Source organism: Hemiscyllium ocellatum, chromosome 21 (assembly GCF_020745735.1).
Source record: "Hemiscyllium ocellatum isolate sHemOce1 chromosome 21, sHemOce1.pat.X.cur, whole genome shotgun sequence".
Taxonomy (NCBI): domain Eukaryota; kingdom Metazoa; phylum Chordata; class Chondrichthyes; order Orectolobiformes; family Hemiscylliidae; genus Hemiscyllium; species Hemiscyllium ocellatum.
Window position 1 is genome coordinate 48,941,145 of NC_083421.1, and position 16,012 is coordinate 48,957,156.

General features: G+C 43.3%; 1 protein-coding gene across 5 annotated transcripts in view; it reads left to right on the top strand.

Annotated features, from left to right (window-relative positions):
• Window positions 1-16,012, top strand: part of LOC132825862 (ras-specific guanine nucleotide-releasing factor RalGPS1-like) — a 781,992-nt gene that overhangs the window by 505,870 nt on the left and 260,110 nt on the right. For all 5 annotated transcript variants that reach the window (XM_060841441.1, XM_060841437.1, XM_060841440.1 and 2 more), the window contains one exon: window positions 13,282-13,419. In XM_060841441.1, the coding sequence (XP_060697424.1) occupies window positions 13,282-13,419 (138 nt within the window). The remainder of the gene's footprint in view (window positions 1-13,281; window positions 13,420-16,012) is intronic.

The following is a 16,012-nucleotide window of genomic DNA, read 5'->3' on the forward strand; positions in this document are numbered from 1 at the left end:
GTCGATCACGTCTGGGAGAAAATTGCGGTCTTTGAAGAAGGAGGCCATCCGGGTTGTTCGGTATTGGAACTGGTCCTCCTGGGAGCAGATGCAGTGGAGATGAAGGAATTAGGAATATGGGATGGCGTTTTTACAGGGGGCAGGGTGGGAGGAGGTGTAGTTTAGGCGGCTGTGGGAGTCGGTCGATTTATAGTAAATGTCTGTGTTGATTTGGTCGCTCGAGATAGAAATGGAGAGGTCTAGGAAGGGGAGGGAGGAGTCTGAGACTGTCCAGGTGAATTTCAGGTCGGGATGGAAGGTGTTAGTAAAGTGGTTAAACTGTTCACCTCCTCGTGGGAGCACGAGGCAGCGCCGATACAGTCATCGATGTAGCGGAGGAAAAGGTGGGGGGTAGTGCCAGTGTAGCTGCAGAAGATGGACTGTTCCACATATCCTACTAAGAGGCAGGCATAGCTGGGGCCCATCCAGGTGCCCCTGGCTACTCCTTTGGTTTTCAGAGTGAGGACCAGTTCAGTCAGTCGAAGGAGGGTGTCAGTGGAAGGGTACTGGTTGGTACGGTGGGAAAGGAAGAAGAGGAGGGCTTTGAGCCCTTCGTGATGGGGGATGGAGGTTTCAGAGTGAGGACCAGTTCAGTCTAGCTCATGTATAGCTCATGATCAATTTTCTGTAACTGAGCGAGCACAGGGGCATTTCTCTCTACAATGTGCTTTTGTAAATGGCAGAGGGAAAAGTCTAAATTTGGTTTAGCTCAAATCAGGTCTTTTTGGTAGTGCATATGGCAAACTAAATCAAGTAACTTCTCAGTATACTAAAGGAATTTTGAAATCTAAACTGAAAAGAACAATAGATTTCAAATTTCTTCTACTATGGTTGGATTGCACTGGGAGGCTGAACATTAGCAGGTTGGCAATCTTCAGAAAGCAGTTGGAAAGTTTTGCTGAATATTAAGTGAGGTGAAGGAAGGGTTGTTAGCAATGTGCAAATACTCTCCTCCAGTCAGGTGCCATCCTCACATGCCCCAACAGCCATGGTTTTTCCAGGAGCACTCAAATCCAGGACATCCTGTTTGGTTTTGGATGAGAGCTTTGATAGCTGGTATTCCTTCCCTGCCCTGATATGCAATATTAAACCATGTCAGCCCTGTACAATGGTAACACTAGAGTTCCTGAATGTTAGGAAGTCATTGAAGACATCTTGTACTGTTCTTTCCATCTAACTTTTCTTGGAAGTGAGAGATGTGCACTGTTTTCAAATAGCAATTTGTATATAATGTTAACCTTTAACTGCTATACAGAACAATGCTTCCTGAGTATTTTTAAGGAGGTGATGTGCAGATTTTTGTAAAGCAAAGGAGTGAAAGGTTATCAGGACTAGGTGGAAATGAGGTTTCAATCAGATTAGCAATGATTTTAGTGCATAGCAATGATTTTAGACTCAAGGGGCTGAATGGCCTACTGTTCCTCATTCACATGGATGGAGTCAGCAGCAAGCAGCTCATCACAAGTGCCAGCACCTCAAAGATTACTGCAGCATTTCTCGGCTAAATATTTAAACTTTCTCAACACCTTTTTAAAAAAAAACTCAACCTGCGTGTTGTGCTGAAGACTTTTAATTTGGCGCTCTTATTGAAATAAAAGGCTGTGCATTGATTGAAGCCATTCTGTAACATTAGATTATTTCAACTGCGTTAACGCAGCACTTTCTTCCTCTTTTCTATCCCCCAGCTCCTTTTTATCATGCTGACTCCTTGCTGGGGTTTATTGCTTTGGCCCCAGTCTCCTGCAAACACTTGGCTGGAGAGGGATTGCTATTTTTCCTGTCTGCACTTTGACCCTGATTGTTTGGTGCGTGGAGACTATCATTAAGGATACACTGGCCAAGCCTATCAGACTCTAGAGAATGTGATATTCGATCCAGATGCTGTCCCCATACAGAAACTGCCTACACAGCCTTTGAGCCAGAGTTATTAGGTTGAGCATGATCATCCCCAGCCAGTGGATTCCCTGTACTGGTGATGTTGGGCTATATTGTGCTGTTTCCAACACCAACTCACCCCCCCCACCCTTCAAGGGACGTTGTTCTCTAGCTGTTCGTTCACTGGACTAGAGAAAAAGCAAAACATTTTCAAAATCCAGTATGTAGACCTGAATATAGTGGGCAATATGGAGGGATATGGGCCAAATGCAGGAAAGCAGGATGAGTTCAGTTTGGGAATGTGGTTGGCATGGACTAATTGGACCGAAGGGTCTGTTTTCATGCTGGATGACTCTGATTTTATGATTCTAAGTGTGAATATTTTTCCATTGGTTTTCAATTGTTGAAAGAATTGAGTGAGAGGACATCAGTGCTGGTAAACAGGTTCAGCTTATTACGGTGGAAGAACTATTGAGTGGGAGGTTAGTCTTACTGATCTGTCACTGCTGGTCGGAATATTCACTGCCGTCCAGTGTCGCTAGACAGCTGGCGGAGGTGGTGAGTGGCATCTTCTAGAGTGTTGTTTTGCTCGATATGAGGCGTTGTTGTGTTGGCCTCTCCCTCACACCGACCCTCCTGATCCCCCATCCCAACAGTCAGTCGGGAGCCCACCACAGGTGTAGCTCAGCAGGGCATTAAATTGGTTCTGACTGAGGCTTGTGCCCCAACCTGAGGAGCAATTGCTGCTTGAGAATAGTGCCAGCCAAATGGTCTGGTGACAGCCCTATGTCTTCCCAGCATCACCAGGTTCAAGCGGTGACCACTTTTGCTGGAACCCAAAGGAAAGGAAGCTGTGGAGAGGGGCTTCTGTCTGCACTAGCACCAGCAGGCCCTGGGAGGGGGTGAGGGGAAATAGGCAGGTGGAAGAGGTTGGGGAACCACATTTGAGTGGTCAGGGCATGGAGGATAGGCCAGCTCTAACCAGTACAGGTAACTCCTAAAGGAGCTCTTGCCCCCTGACACCATTAAACCTGCCAGGTTGGTGCAGGCCTCCCCCACCATGACTGAAACAGTGATGGTGCTGGGAAGATACACAGCAGCTGTGCCACACCCTGCAACCTGCTTCACCAACCCCACCCAAAACCAAGGGATTGTAAAATCCCGTATCACTGTCAGAAAACAGTGAGAAGACAGCTTGTTCCTATTTAACACCATCATTATCTGGGGCCTTCAGTTCTGGATCTTTTTAATTCCAGGCAGCCCGAAGCTCTGGCAGAATAGGTCAGAGTGGATCCTTTCCAAATCCTCCGTTGGTGTTCCTGGGGAATGAGGAAAATGAGCTGTTGAGAGAAAACAAGTAAAGTTGTGCCCTCCATCACCCAGTGGGGTTAGATCACTGAACCTGACTCCACTTTCATTAGAAAAACACAGAAGGAGCAGCCTTTAGCATTGATTGCATAAGTGCACCATTTGCGGTAGGTATTAGGTGTGGACGTCAGATGGTTGGCCGACAGTTCCTATTGAGATAGCTGCCTTAATCATTGCTCTAAACCTCACACAAATCAACAGAAGGTGGCTACAATGTACAATGACTCCTGTTTTTGTGCACAGTTAAAAATCACACAACACCAGGTTGTAGTCCCACAGGTTTATTTGTGAGTAAAGCTTTCAGGGCGCTAGTCCTTTGTTGAACAGAGCAATGCAAATCACTGCATTGAGACATCCGTTTGCAGCTCAGTATTTGTGGATAATTGAGCTGCAATGCTGGCTGTTATTAGTTCTTGCCACCATTCTTGTATCATTGTTGTGTTCTTTATTGATGTAGTGAATAATGTGGACAAGCCACCAGGAGTTGCATTCCAATGCAGTTCAGCCTTTCAGTCTGTGCCAGACTTACTTGTCTCGTATTCTCAAGTTCCAGTCAACTCAAATTGAACATACGATTAGCGAGAGGATTAACTCGACTGAATGCTGCCAGCGCTTAGTATTTTTCCGACGTGAATGCTGTGTTTTAATTGGCCCTCTAGCAAAGCAAACATTGGTGCTTCGTTTGCATAGCTGATTTGCTAAAATGCGTTTTTCCCCACCTCTCAAGTTAATTGTTTCTTGTAAAACAGGCAGCTCTATTGAAAGTCAATTGGTTCAGGAAGTCTCCTTGGGCCATGTTACTGTTTTGTTTCCATTTTCTGAAGTAATTAACTTGATTTTGCAGAGCTTACGTTTTTGTTTCCTGTCCTCTCGAATTCCTGTTGTATTTTAGCTGTACTTAAAAAGCTGCACCTGTACAGCCAGTTCCTGGAGGCATTTAAAGTATAGCTCAGGGTTCAGGAGTACATTTGCCCGTCCATGAGTCTTTCCTGGAAAATGCATTCTGGTTACAATTAATTTGGATGTGAAACAGTTAAATACAAGCATCTGGCTGCAGACCCAGTAGACAATCAGTTGCTTTACCTATTCATGTCCTTATTGGCTTCAGTTCACGAATAGCTACATTGATTTAATCTCACCATTGACAGTATACATGTGTCTTTTATACATTAGTATCTTTGAACATTGTTGTCAGTGGTGTATGAGGAGCTAAGCTTGTTCTGCATGGTGTGGAACTTTGTGCACTCATCCAGGCAGGTGGAGAATATTCCATCACACTCCCGACTTGTGTACAAGCAGACAGGCTTTGGGAAGTCAGGAGGTGAGTTACAACAATTTCCAGCCTCTGGCCTGCTCTTGTAGCCACCATGTTTATGGCTAATCCCAGCAGTAGGGAAACAGGGCATTTGACCCATCAAGTCCACATGGACACTCTGAGCATCACACACAGACTAATGCCCTTCCTGTATCCCTGTGACTCTGCAATTTCCATGGCCATCCACCAAACCTGCATATCTTTGGACTGAGAGAGAAAACTGGGACATTCGGAGGAAACCCACCCAGACACTGTGAGAACATGCAAACTCCATACAGAAAGTCGCCTGAGGGCAGAATTGAACCCAGGCACCATGAGGCAGCAGTGCAGGCCACTGAGCCACCATGCCACCCTCCATCTCTGCTGAATGGTAACTCCCAGGATGCTGATAATGTGGGAACCGCGATTGTAATGCAGTTAAATGTTGAGAAGAGGTATTTTGATTCTCTCTTGTCAGAGTCAGAGGGAAGCGGGTCTGGGTGGGTTACTCTTCGAAAGGTCGGTGTGGACTGGTTGGGCTGAAGGGCTGGTTTCCACACTGTAGGGAATCTAATCTAATCAGTTTGTCCTTGCCTGGGACCTGTGTGGTGTGAGTGTTACTTGTCTGACCGAAACCTGAATGCGATCCAGGTGTAACAAATCGACACGGGCACCTTTAACTTCTGCGGAGTCCCGAATGATGCTGGGCATTGTGCAATCATCAGCAAGCATCCAAGACTTGCCTTCTCAGCCAGCCATGTCAACATCCTATGAATGTTGACGGTATTTCCCTCAAAGATGGTCTATTAGCAACTCTTTGTGATAAAATCTGTGCAATCACAGAACCCCTTTTACCCAAATAAAATGTTGTCACTAAATACAGCTCGCTTTAAACAGTGAATACAAAAAGGTTTTATTAGCTGGATGATCAAAACAACAATTTAACACTGTTATGGTTGCTGTGCTCAAACAATTTTTATGTTTGAAGGTGCCAAATAAAGTAGTACATGCAAGCACAAGTTAAGTAATCCTTAGAATATTTCCTGAGGCACTGTTTTCAATCCTGGTGAAGCAGTTGAATCTTTTCATTGACCACATCCAAGTCACCATCCTCCTGGCCAAGGTGACTAGGGCACTATATAATGTCTTCACTGTGGGCTATCTTAGCTGGGATAAGTGGTCCAGGTCTGTTTTAAAGAAGACCCCGGGGGCTTTTTAGCCCTTTTCATCCACTGCCAACCCTGTTACAGAGTATGGCCAATACTATACTCTGTAAATGCTCCACTCACACAGCACACTTCTATTCAAACCCAGAGAGACATAATCAGCAGAGTCTTAGTGGTTGCCAAGTTCTCAATACTTATCTGCTCAACTTGGATATCAGCAGTGAAGGGCCATGACAGATATCCTCTGCTATTTGAACACCACAGTAAAGTGAATAGGATGCTTGGTCAGAAATCTTAATGAGAACTATAGTAGTCAAAGACCTGAAAGCTCACCTGTGCAGCAAGTTCTGATCAGGAATGTTCCGGGTTCAGTCCCAATCATCTGCATTTGTTTCATGGTCATCGTTAGATTCCTAATTCCAGGTGTTCTTTGATTTCAAATTCCGCCATCCATAGTGGTGGGATTCCAAGCCATGTCCCCAGAATTTTAGCCGTGTTTCTAGATTAATAGTCTAGTAATAATACTCCTAGGCCACTATCTCTGCAATTAAAAATTGTTGTGCTTACTTGACATTTGAAAATCTTGTGTATTTTACAGATGAGCGCAAGATTAAAAGCTTTAGCAGCATGAATTTCGTTTTAGTAGTAAAACAAGACTTGGAGACGTACAGCATTGTTCCACATCTCTTGAATTACAGCGCAGTGGCTGTGATAAAGAGAGGATAGTTTCCAGGGCTTTGCTGCTTTGGTAATTATTCAGCCATCATGGGTGGTAGAGCAGAAAATTCAGGGAATAGCTCAGTCTCCCCTCGAAAGACCTCATGAAGAACAGCTTTGCCAGTAATAATGGCTGCATGGATATACCAAAGGGAGACTGGTGTTCAAGGAGCTCAAGAGTAAATAAATGGTTTTAGGGAATGAGGAACGTTTAGGAAAGAGGAAACAGAAAGGCCACAGTGGTCAAACTCTGAAGGGAGAATAGTTAATGGTATGACATCAACAAATGCATGTAGCTTCAGTGTAATGTCATTGGTTTAAAACATCAGGCTGGCTTAACATCCTCACTATTAATAATTGCAAAGGAATTCTGAGAATTGTCAGCATGGCAGCTCCAGCTTTTAATGGTGACATTATTGTGTTGTTGGCTCGGATGGCTTGCCAATTCACCACTAATTTATTGAACCTTCCGTTACTGGATGTACTAGTGAGACATTCCATCTTCCGAGGAAAGATATTCTGGCAGCACCCAGTGTAGCCGACTGCAACTACTTGATTAACAGCTCATTAGCCATCTGTCAAAGTGCCGAGTGGACACATGCTGCGAGTAAGGATTTGTGAAAGGAATTCAAGCCATATATCAAGACCAGATTTTTGTAAGATTTCTGAGTGGAATCATTTTTCTTTGCCTTTGATTTGTTTTTCTGGTATTCTTTCCAAACTCAGGAAATGTCACATTTTTATTGTTTAATTGGAAGGATCATAGCTGCAAATGTGTTGCTGGTCAAAGCACAGCAGGCCAGGCAGCATCTCAGGAATAGAGAATTCGACGTTTCGAGCATAAGCCCTTCATCTTCCTGATGAAGGGCTTATGCTCGAAACGTCGAATTCTCTATTCCTGAGATGCTGCCTGGCCTGCTGTGCTTTGACCAGCAACACATTTGCAGCTGTGATCTCCAGCATCTGCAGACCTCATTTTTTACTGGAAGGATCATAGACCCAGTTTCAATTTGGATGCATTCACAGCATCGATCATAAATGCTAAATCTCTGTCTTTTCCCTACAGTTCACAGTTCTGTTCATTTAATTTTGACATCATGTCTGTAAGCAATCTGAAGTCAAGCAACGTCTGACAGCTCAATTCATACCTCCTCTCTTGATTTAAGAAGAGTCATGATTTCAGGCATGAGATCTAAAAATCTTTCTCTGGTCTTATCTTGACTTAACCTCATGGCATCAACAAGGAGGATTAGTTTACCGTAATTTGGAGGTGCCATTTTTGGACTGGGGTGAACAAAGTTAACAATCACACAGCACCAGGTTATAGTCCAGCAGACTTATTTGGAAGCACTAGCTTTCGGAGCACTGCTCCTTCATTAGGTGATTGTGGAACATGATCATACAACACAGAATTTAGCGTTAAAGTGTCACAGAGTTGTAATGATACGTTAAACAACTTTAGTTAAAAATCACACAACACTAGGTTACAGTTTTTAAACAAATTTAAATTGAATCTTTCATCTTTTAGAATGGCATATGGTGGTTTGGGATCTTTAATATGTAAATCCCAGAATTACATTCTCGGGGTGGTGACAGCTTGTCTGATAATAGGTGTCACCTCAGCTCAGTTCACCATAGTTAAAAATCACGCAACACCAAGTTATAGTCCAGCAGGTTTGTTTGGAAGCACTAGCTTTCGCAGCACCGCTCCTTCATCAGGTGGTGGTGGAGAACGTAGTTCACCATCGGCAGCCTCAAACTCGTTGAGTAAGCATTAAATAAGCAGTGCTGAAGGTCTCTTGCTCACATGGACTCTAAATGTTCCATTTCATGGGAAAAGCCTATAATGTTACTTGCTGCTGTTTGCTGGTGCAATATGTTATTGTAATTGACAAAAGAGAGAAAATCTGGGTCATTTCTGCAAAATGCAACAAAGTCTACATTTGCACCAAGCATCCTTAGTTGTCATGGAAACCAGTTTCTTGAAATGTATTTCTCAAGCATGTACCTTTTTGAATTGGTTGTAGACATCCTCACCCTTTTATATGGCAAAGGGGTGAGAAGATTCTCCTTTGGTTGTCGTTACCTTGGAAACCATGCACTCGAGAAACCACCATCTGGGTTCTGGCCGTCATATCAATGCAGTGCTCGTCCATCTGGACTAAACTGAATCACCATACGACAAGCTGGCAAAGCCTGCTCAGGGCGTACTTTTCCCTCTAGCTGCGTAGCTTCTGGAAGTGAAAGTCATGCCAGGGCACGATGATGGATGTGCAGACACTGAGGGAAAACTGGTGAACTATATGATTAACTGTCAGAGATGTGCACAACGAGGGAACCCGCAGGGCAAGGGGAATGTGGACAGGCTGCGAGATCAGCACTCTGAGACTCCATGATCAACCAGTCAATTGCGATCTACACGCTGTCAATCTCACTGTAAATGCAAAAGCTGGCAAGCGAAATTCAGAAGTCTGAGGCAAAAGATAAGCAGTTTTATTGCTCAGACAATCAATGTAACAATAATAAAATCAACAGAGCCTGTGTAATAAAGGGTGATGGGACCTAACCCTTTAGCTTTTCCAGTACAATATGCAATGAATACTCATATACAAGTCCAACTTCTAAGACTGAATTTTAATTAAAAGTGGAGGCATTGTCTTTTTCACTGGTAATATTCTTGAGAGTTGAAATTCACCTTCTCCTATTGCCTCACTGTCGCAGAGTTGCCAGATTTGGAACTATCCCACTAACTGACCCTCCAAATATAATGCACAAGGAGCTTTACCATGCACTGATACAAGGGGCTGGACAGTGAGGTATGATTTGAGTAAATGTGGAATCCTGTGAGTTTGAGTTTAATGTAAGCCGATACTATGGACATGAATGTTTGGACTAAAAGGCAAGGGTCAACGTATCCATATGATTTTCTTGGGTATATGTTGGATTCTTCAGCTGCTTTCAGGGTAGTTACTCTTGTGGCAATGAGAATTTCTCTCATTTATCAATGCGCTGGCTCCCAGTAGCTCCAAACGTGTTCAAACAATGAAAGGCCTAATGCTCCACCTCACCTGTGAGGTGTGTATGCTTCAGGCATTTAGTGTAACCCTTCATCTGGTCAGAGCTGATGATTTATACCACAAGGAATGAGTAGAAGACAATTTAGGTGACTCATAAAAACATTCAGTAAAGTTTTAGTTTGTGGCACTCAAAGGAGCAAAATCAAATGAGATCAGACAGCAGGAGATGATGGTCTGAGATGTGGTGGCTATGCCTGATGGTGTGATGACAAATGGAGAATTTTAAGCTAGAGTCCCTTTATAGAAAACAGATTTTAGAAGATTAGTCACAGCGTAGCATGGATGCAGCTGTTTTCAAAGATCAGCTACAGCATGATTAATCATGTGAAGTAATTCAGGACTGAGGTCTCATCAGTTGATGATCTATTCAAGAAATGTTTGGGAAATGCTCGTCCTGACAGTACGTTCTACTTCAGCACTAGCGAGTGTAAACTTGCCCACACTGCCATTCCTCTTAGTTTAGAATGAACACCCCTGGGGGTACCATTGACCAGAACCTGAACTACAGAAGCAATATAGACCCTGTGGATACAAGAGCTGTTTTGAAACTCTGAATTGTAAGGTAAGTAACTCACCTCTTGACTCTCCAATGCCTGTCTAGCACTGACAAGGCACAAGTCAGGAGAGTGATGGAATATGCACCAGTTGCCTGAATAAGTTCGGCCCCAAGAAGCTTGACACCATCCAGACAAAGCCATCCAGTTGATTGGCACCAATGTTCACTCCCTCCATCACAGACACGCAGTGATAGCAGTGTATACCTTCTAGAAGGTCCGCTGCAACAACTCACCAAGGCTCCTTCAACAGCCCCATCTAAGCCCTGGACCACCGAGATGGACAAGTGCAACACAGCATCTACTGCAAGCTCCCATCTAAGCCACAAACAATCCCGACTCAATCACCATTCCTTCGCTGTGACTGGGCCAAAGGCTTGGAGCTGTCTCTACAACAGCCCTGTGGATGTACCTTCACCTCAAGGGTGGCAACAGTACAAGAAGACAACTCAGGTGTCACCTTCTGGAGGGTAATTTGGGATGGGTATTAGCTGAAGATGCCCATCTCCCACGGAAGGAAAAAAAAGTTAGCAAGAATGCCAGCTGAAAAGTCCATTTGCACAATCCTACATTTGTAAGGAAATTCGGTACATCTTCGGGACAGGGGATGCACCATTTCTTCATGCATTTCTGAGTGAAATGGCTTCATTGTAGCTTTCATATTCTCTGCAAATGAGCCAGGAAAGGTTCCAGGAGCACAGCAGATGCTGGAACCTGCACTGAAAACAGAAGGTGCTGGATATCACAGCAGGTCAGGCAGCCTCCATGGAGAGAGAGAGAGAGAGAGAAAGCTAATGTTTCATTTAGACTTGAAACATTAGCTTTCTCTCTTTCCATGGATGCTGCCTGACCAACCTAGAGAATTCTCCCCAGTTGATAAAACAACAACATTTTGATTTTACTGTGCCTTGCAATTTTGTGGAAAACCTTTGATTACACAAATACCAAGCACAAGAAAGTGTCTGTGCTGTTTCTGCTCAGTGTTTTGCAAGAGAGGCATTAAAGTGTTTATACCTATTTGGTGAAAATTGCAGTGTCTTACGTTTTGTGACAGTTAATTGATCCAGTAACTAACAACAGAACTGAGATATGAAAGCAGCTATATGCACTTTAATATACTTGTAGAAATAGATATGTATTTTAATTGACCCTGTATAATAATTACTAAAAGGTGGTGCTTGGAACTGGGTAACTGTAGCTTCATGAAAACAATTTATTTGGAATTAAATAAATTATTTTAATTTGTGCTCAGAAAGTACAAATTTAGAATATTGAAGTTTTTGTGTTCTGACATGAATGAATATAATTAAATATTATTGTTTGTTATCACCAACTTTGTATTCTGTATCTGAAGAAAATCTTTCTGCTTCATTCATGACTTCACTCCAATGTTCCCAGATCATTGTCAGTTTTAGAAGAAAACTCTTCATTTTCTACAGTCTGTGCGCTTTTCTCCCCCCAACCTTTCCATTAAATATTCAATGCTCCAATATTTGTGTATTGGGGAATCGAATACTTTCCTTCACTCAACATCAGGTAGTCCTATGTCAGTTTATGACACAGTCAAAGACTTAGGCTGCCTATATATTGCATTAATGGTAGGCCCCTGTTCCGGCTTCAGAAAACCACCCCTTCTTGTACCTCTGCTGTCTTTTGGTGCAACGTTTTGACCTCAATTACCACTGATGCATAGCTGAAAGATATTGCCAGTTGATTGGAAATTAAATGTAGTTTGCGAATTCAACAAGACTGAGTAAGTGCAATTTATGTAAAATCCTCTACAATAGCAAACACAGGAGACTTCTAATCTTTCTACCCGGAATTTACAACAATGTCCAAGAGGTGAAAGAATGGTATCTTCGTGGTTTGGATCATCTCGCGACTCACATTCAACTTTTTGAGCAGTGTTTGAGTAACACAGGAACCGTTTCATTACATGCCGTTGGAAAAATATAGGTCAAACATTTGACCTCTCCCCACGGGGAATACCCATATCAAATCACCTGGAAAAAGGGGGAAAAAAAATATTCATTATGCTGATTTCATGCCCTTTGGAAGATTGTCTCTGGGCTTCTGAGGCAGTGGATCTGTACCTGTGCCTGAATTAGACACAGAAACAACAATAATAGGAAGGTGAAATACACCCGTGTACGTGGAAGTGCTTAAAATTATGGCATTGGATTTGCATTAGGAATCTGCCCAAGATGAGAGATTCTAGGCCTGCTGATTTGATTTATTATTGTCACATGTACTGAGATACAGTGACAAGTATTGTTTTGCATGCTAACCAGACATATCATACCTTACATAAATACATCAGGGTAATAGAACTGAATGCCGAATGGTGTTCCAGCTCCAGGGAAGGTGCAGAGAGAGATCAACTCTAATAGATGAGAGATCCATTCATAGGTCTGATAAGAGCAGGGACGAAACTGTTCTGAAATCTATTGGTCCGTGTTTTCAACTTTTACATCTTCTGCCCAATAGCAGAGAGTATAACTGGGCTGGGAGGGGTCTTTGACGTTGGCTGTTTTCCGGAGACAGCAGGAAGTGTAGACGGAATCAATGGAAGCAAGGCTGGTTTTTTGTAATGGACTGGGCTATGTTCATAACCGTCTGTAACTGCCAGCAATAATAACCAGGAGAAGAGCTGTAGAGTGATCACTTGTGCATTTTGAAGTGCAACCGACCTTCAAAGACTACAGCTGGATGAAATCTTCCTCCCATTCCATTTTACGTGAGCTGGGATAGACACAGGTGTGCTCCTGTACAAGAATAACAGGGGAGATGGGGGGCACAGGGGGTAGGGGGCAAACAAGGAGGAGTCACTCTAGTTGTCTGGAATAGTGTCAGAGCATTAGTGGCTCAGTTCAGAAACGTTGTCTTTGGTGTCTTCTGTCGATTTACAGTGACATTCAAGGAGTTGACAAAGTGATGGTAAGATCAACTAAACTGTCTGGAAGAGAGAAAAAAAGGATTGCGGATTGATTTAACATGTTCAGTCAAAATTTTCAGAATGGTTTTCCAGTTTTATCATAATAATGTGCAATTTGGGGAAAATCGTTCTGTACAGATGTCATCAAAAAGATAATCTTAGATTCGGCAAGTTATTTTCTAACCAAAGAATTTTTTTAAAAAATCTCACGTTATGCATTCATAGTCTAACGTGGAAAATTGTCTTTCAATTTTAGGAATTTACTTGTTGGACTTGATCTACATTGACTCAGCCTATCCAGCTTCTGACAGTATCATTGAAAATGAACAGAGGTCAAATCAGATGAACAACATTTTGAGGATCATTTCAGATTTACAAGTTTCTTTCAATTGTGGTCTGTATTCAATTTTCAGTTTGTTTTTGATTAAATGAAACTGAATCCTGAGAGAAAATGAGATTATATAAGCTGTGCTTTAAAAGGTTTAAAATGCTGGCATTGTTTACTCTGTTAATTGAAGGTCGTCATTTAGCAACATAGGACATTTGTTCAATTTATTACCCAATTGTACATCAGTATTTAATTTTTCAACTGCATTTTTACTCATTTTCTCTCTGGATGTATGTTGTGTGTTAATAATTAATTCAGAATTTTCTTTCCACAGTAATATTCTCCTGTCTTAATGCAATAGAGTTGACTTTTCAATGGAGCACAGCACTTGATAATTTGCGTACGTGAAAGCAAAATACTACAGATGTTAGAAGTCTCTCAAATGGACAGAAAATGCTGGAAAAACCCACTTGGTCAAGCAGCATCTATGGAGAGAGAAACAGAGTTGTTATATCAGGTCAATAACTGTGTAACTGAACTCGGAAAAAGTTAGATTCCTAAGAACAGAGATTAATGTGAAGGGTTGGGGAATTCAGGGTAAGAACAAGTGATCACAAAACAGGAGAGATAAAGTGACAAAAAGTAAATAAAGGCAAAGGGGGTGACAGTAAGATCAACAGTGGGGGGTGGGAAGAAGGATAAGTTTAGAGGAATTTGTGTTATTACCAAAAGGTCTAGAGGAGGTGTAAATGGCAACAGCAGCCGCAGTACAGGTTTCCCCCCGCTACGTGAAAGGAAAACGTTCCTTTGAAACCGTTCGTAAGCTGAAATGGCATAATGTGATGAAGCAATTGCCATTAAATTATATATGAAAAAATTTTGAGTGCGCCCAGACCCAAAAAAACCCCTACCAAATAAGACCTAAAACCTGAACTGACCCCAACATGTAGTAAGTGGAGGTTGGGGTGGTGGGAAGTACAGGAGACTGGGGTGTAGGAGAGTGAGGAAGAAGGTAGCGTAAACGGTGTCCCCGGCTTGACCACATGGGGGACATGTCTGACCGGGTTTCACTGATTTCCCAACATGGGAAGTGCTTCATTTTCTCAAGAGCAGGAATTTGGGACCTAACGATGCCTGAGTAAATTCCAGGCCAGTTAGTGACCCCGGATTCGATCCAGTTGATGTGAAAATGGTGTTCGCCTCCTGGGGCAGGCTGCGGGCCGTGTTCCGACATGGTTTCAGTGAATTCCCAATGTGGGAAGTGCTCCATTTTCTCAAGGGACTGATTCCGGGACCTCTCACCGCCTGGTTGACTTCCAAGCTGGATTTGGTCCGGTCAGTGTACAAATGTTGTCCCCGGCTAGGCCAGGGTGCGGGCTATGTTCTGACCGAGTTTCATCGAATTCCCGCAGTGAGAAGTGCTCCATTTTCCAGTGGTCACTCTAAGTGGTCATGTTCCAACCATTTTGCACTGAATATTGAGTCCAACAATAGTGAACCCTGTGAGTACATTATTACACCCTTATTACTTGTTCAAGGGAGCAAGAGCCTTATGGGGTGAAGTGAGTCACCACCAAAGTTTAGGATAAGTGCCCGACTGCTTTCAAAACTGTCATATCAGTAACCAGAGCTGAAAATGTGTTGCTGGAAAAGCGCAGCAGGTCAGGCAACATCCAAGAAGCAGGAGAATCAACATTTCAGGCATGAGCCCTTCTTCAGGAATGAGGAAAGTGTGCCAAGCAAGCGAAGATAAAAGGTAGGGAGGAGGGACTTGGGGCAGGGGCGTTGGAAATGCGATAGGTGGAAGAAGGTTAAGGTGAGGGTAAAAGGCCGGTGTGGGGGTGGGGGCGGAGAGATCAGGAAGAAGATTGCAAGTTAGGAAGGTGGTGCTGAGTTCGAGGGTTGGGACTGAGACAAGTTGGGGGGAGGGGAAATGAAACTGGAGAAATCTGAGATCTTCCCTTGTGGTTGGAGGGTTCCTAGGCGGAAGATGAGGCGCTCTTCCTCGAGCCGTAGTGTTGCTATGGTCTGGCGATGGAGGAGTCCAAGGACCTGCATGTCCTTGGTGGAGTGGGAGGGGGAGTTGAAGTGTTGAACCAGGGAGTGGTTGGGTTGGTTGGTCCGGGTGTCCCAGAGGTGTTCTCTGAAACGTTCCGCAAGTAGGCGGCCTGTCTCCCCAATATAGAGGAGGCCACATCGGGTGCATCAGATGCAGTAAATGATGTGTGTGGAGGTGCAGGTGAACTTGTGGCAGATATGGAAAGATCCCTTGGGGCCTTGAAGGGAAGTGAGGGGGGAGGTGTGGGTGCAAGTTTTGCATTTTGCACTATTCAGTGCAAAATGGTTGTAACAAGACCACTTAGAGTGACCACTGGCACTGATCCCAACAAAATACCAAATAAAAGAACTGCAAAATTCACATTAGAGTGCTTTTAAAGCATAATATTTCACCTCGGTTTCCTTCAAATAATCTTAAAAACAAAATATGCGTGGAGATGCTGTAAACATCCATTTTTACAGCCAATTCTTTACTTTTGTGATAAGTATATGGCTGGAATTTCTCTTTTTACTTTCTCATACAACACGTTTTGCATTGTGTCATAACAGCGTTGTCCCACAAGGGTACTGAGTCACATGACAATCCCACCTCACAGACACA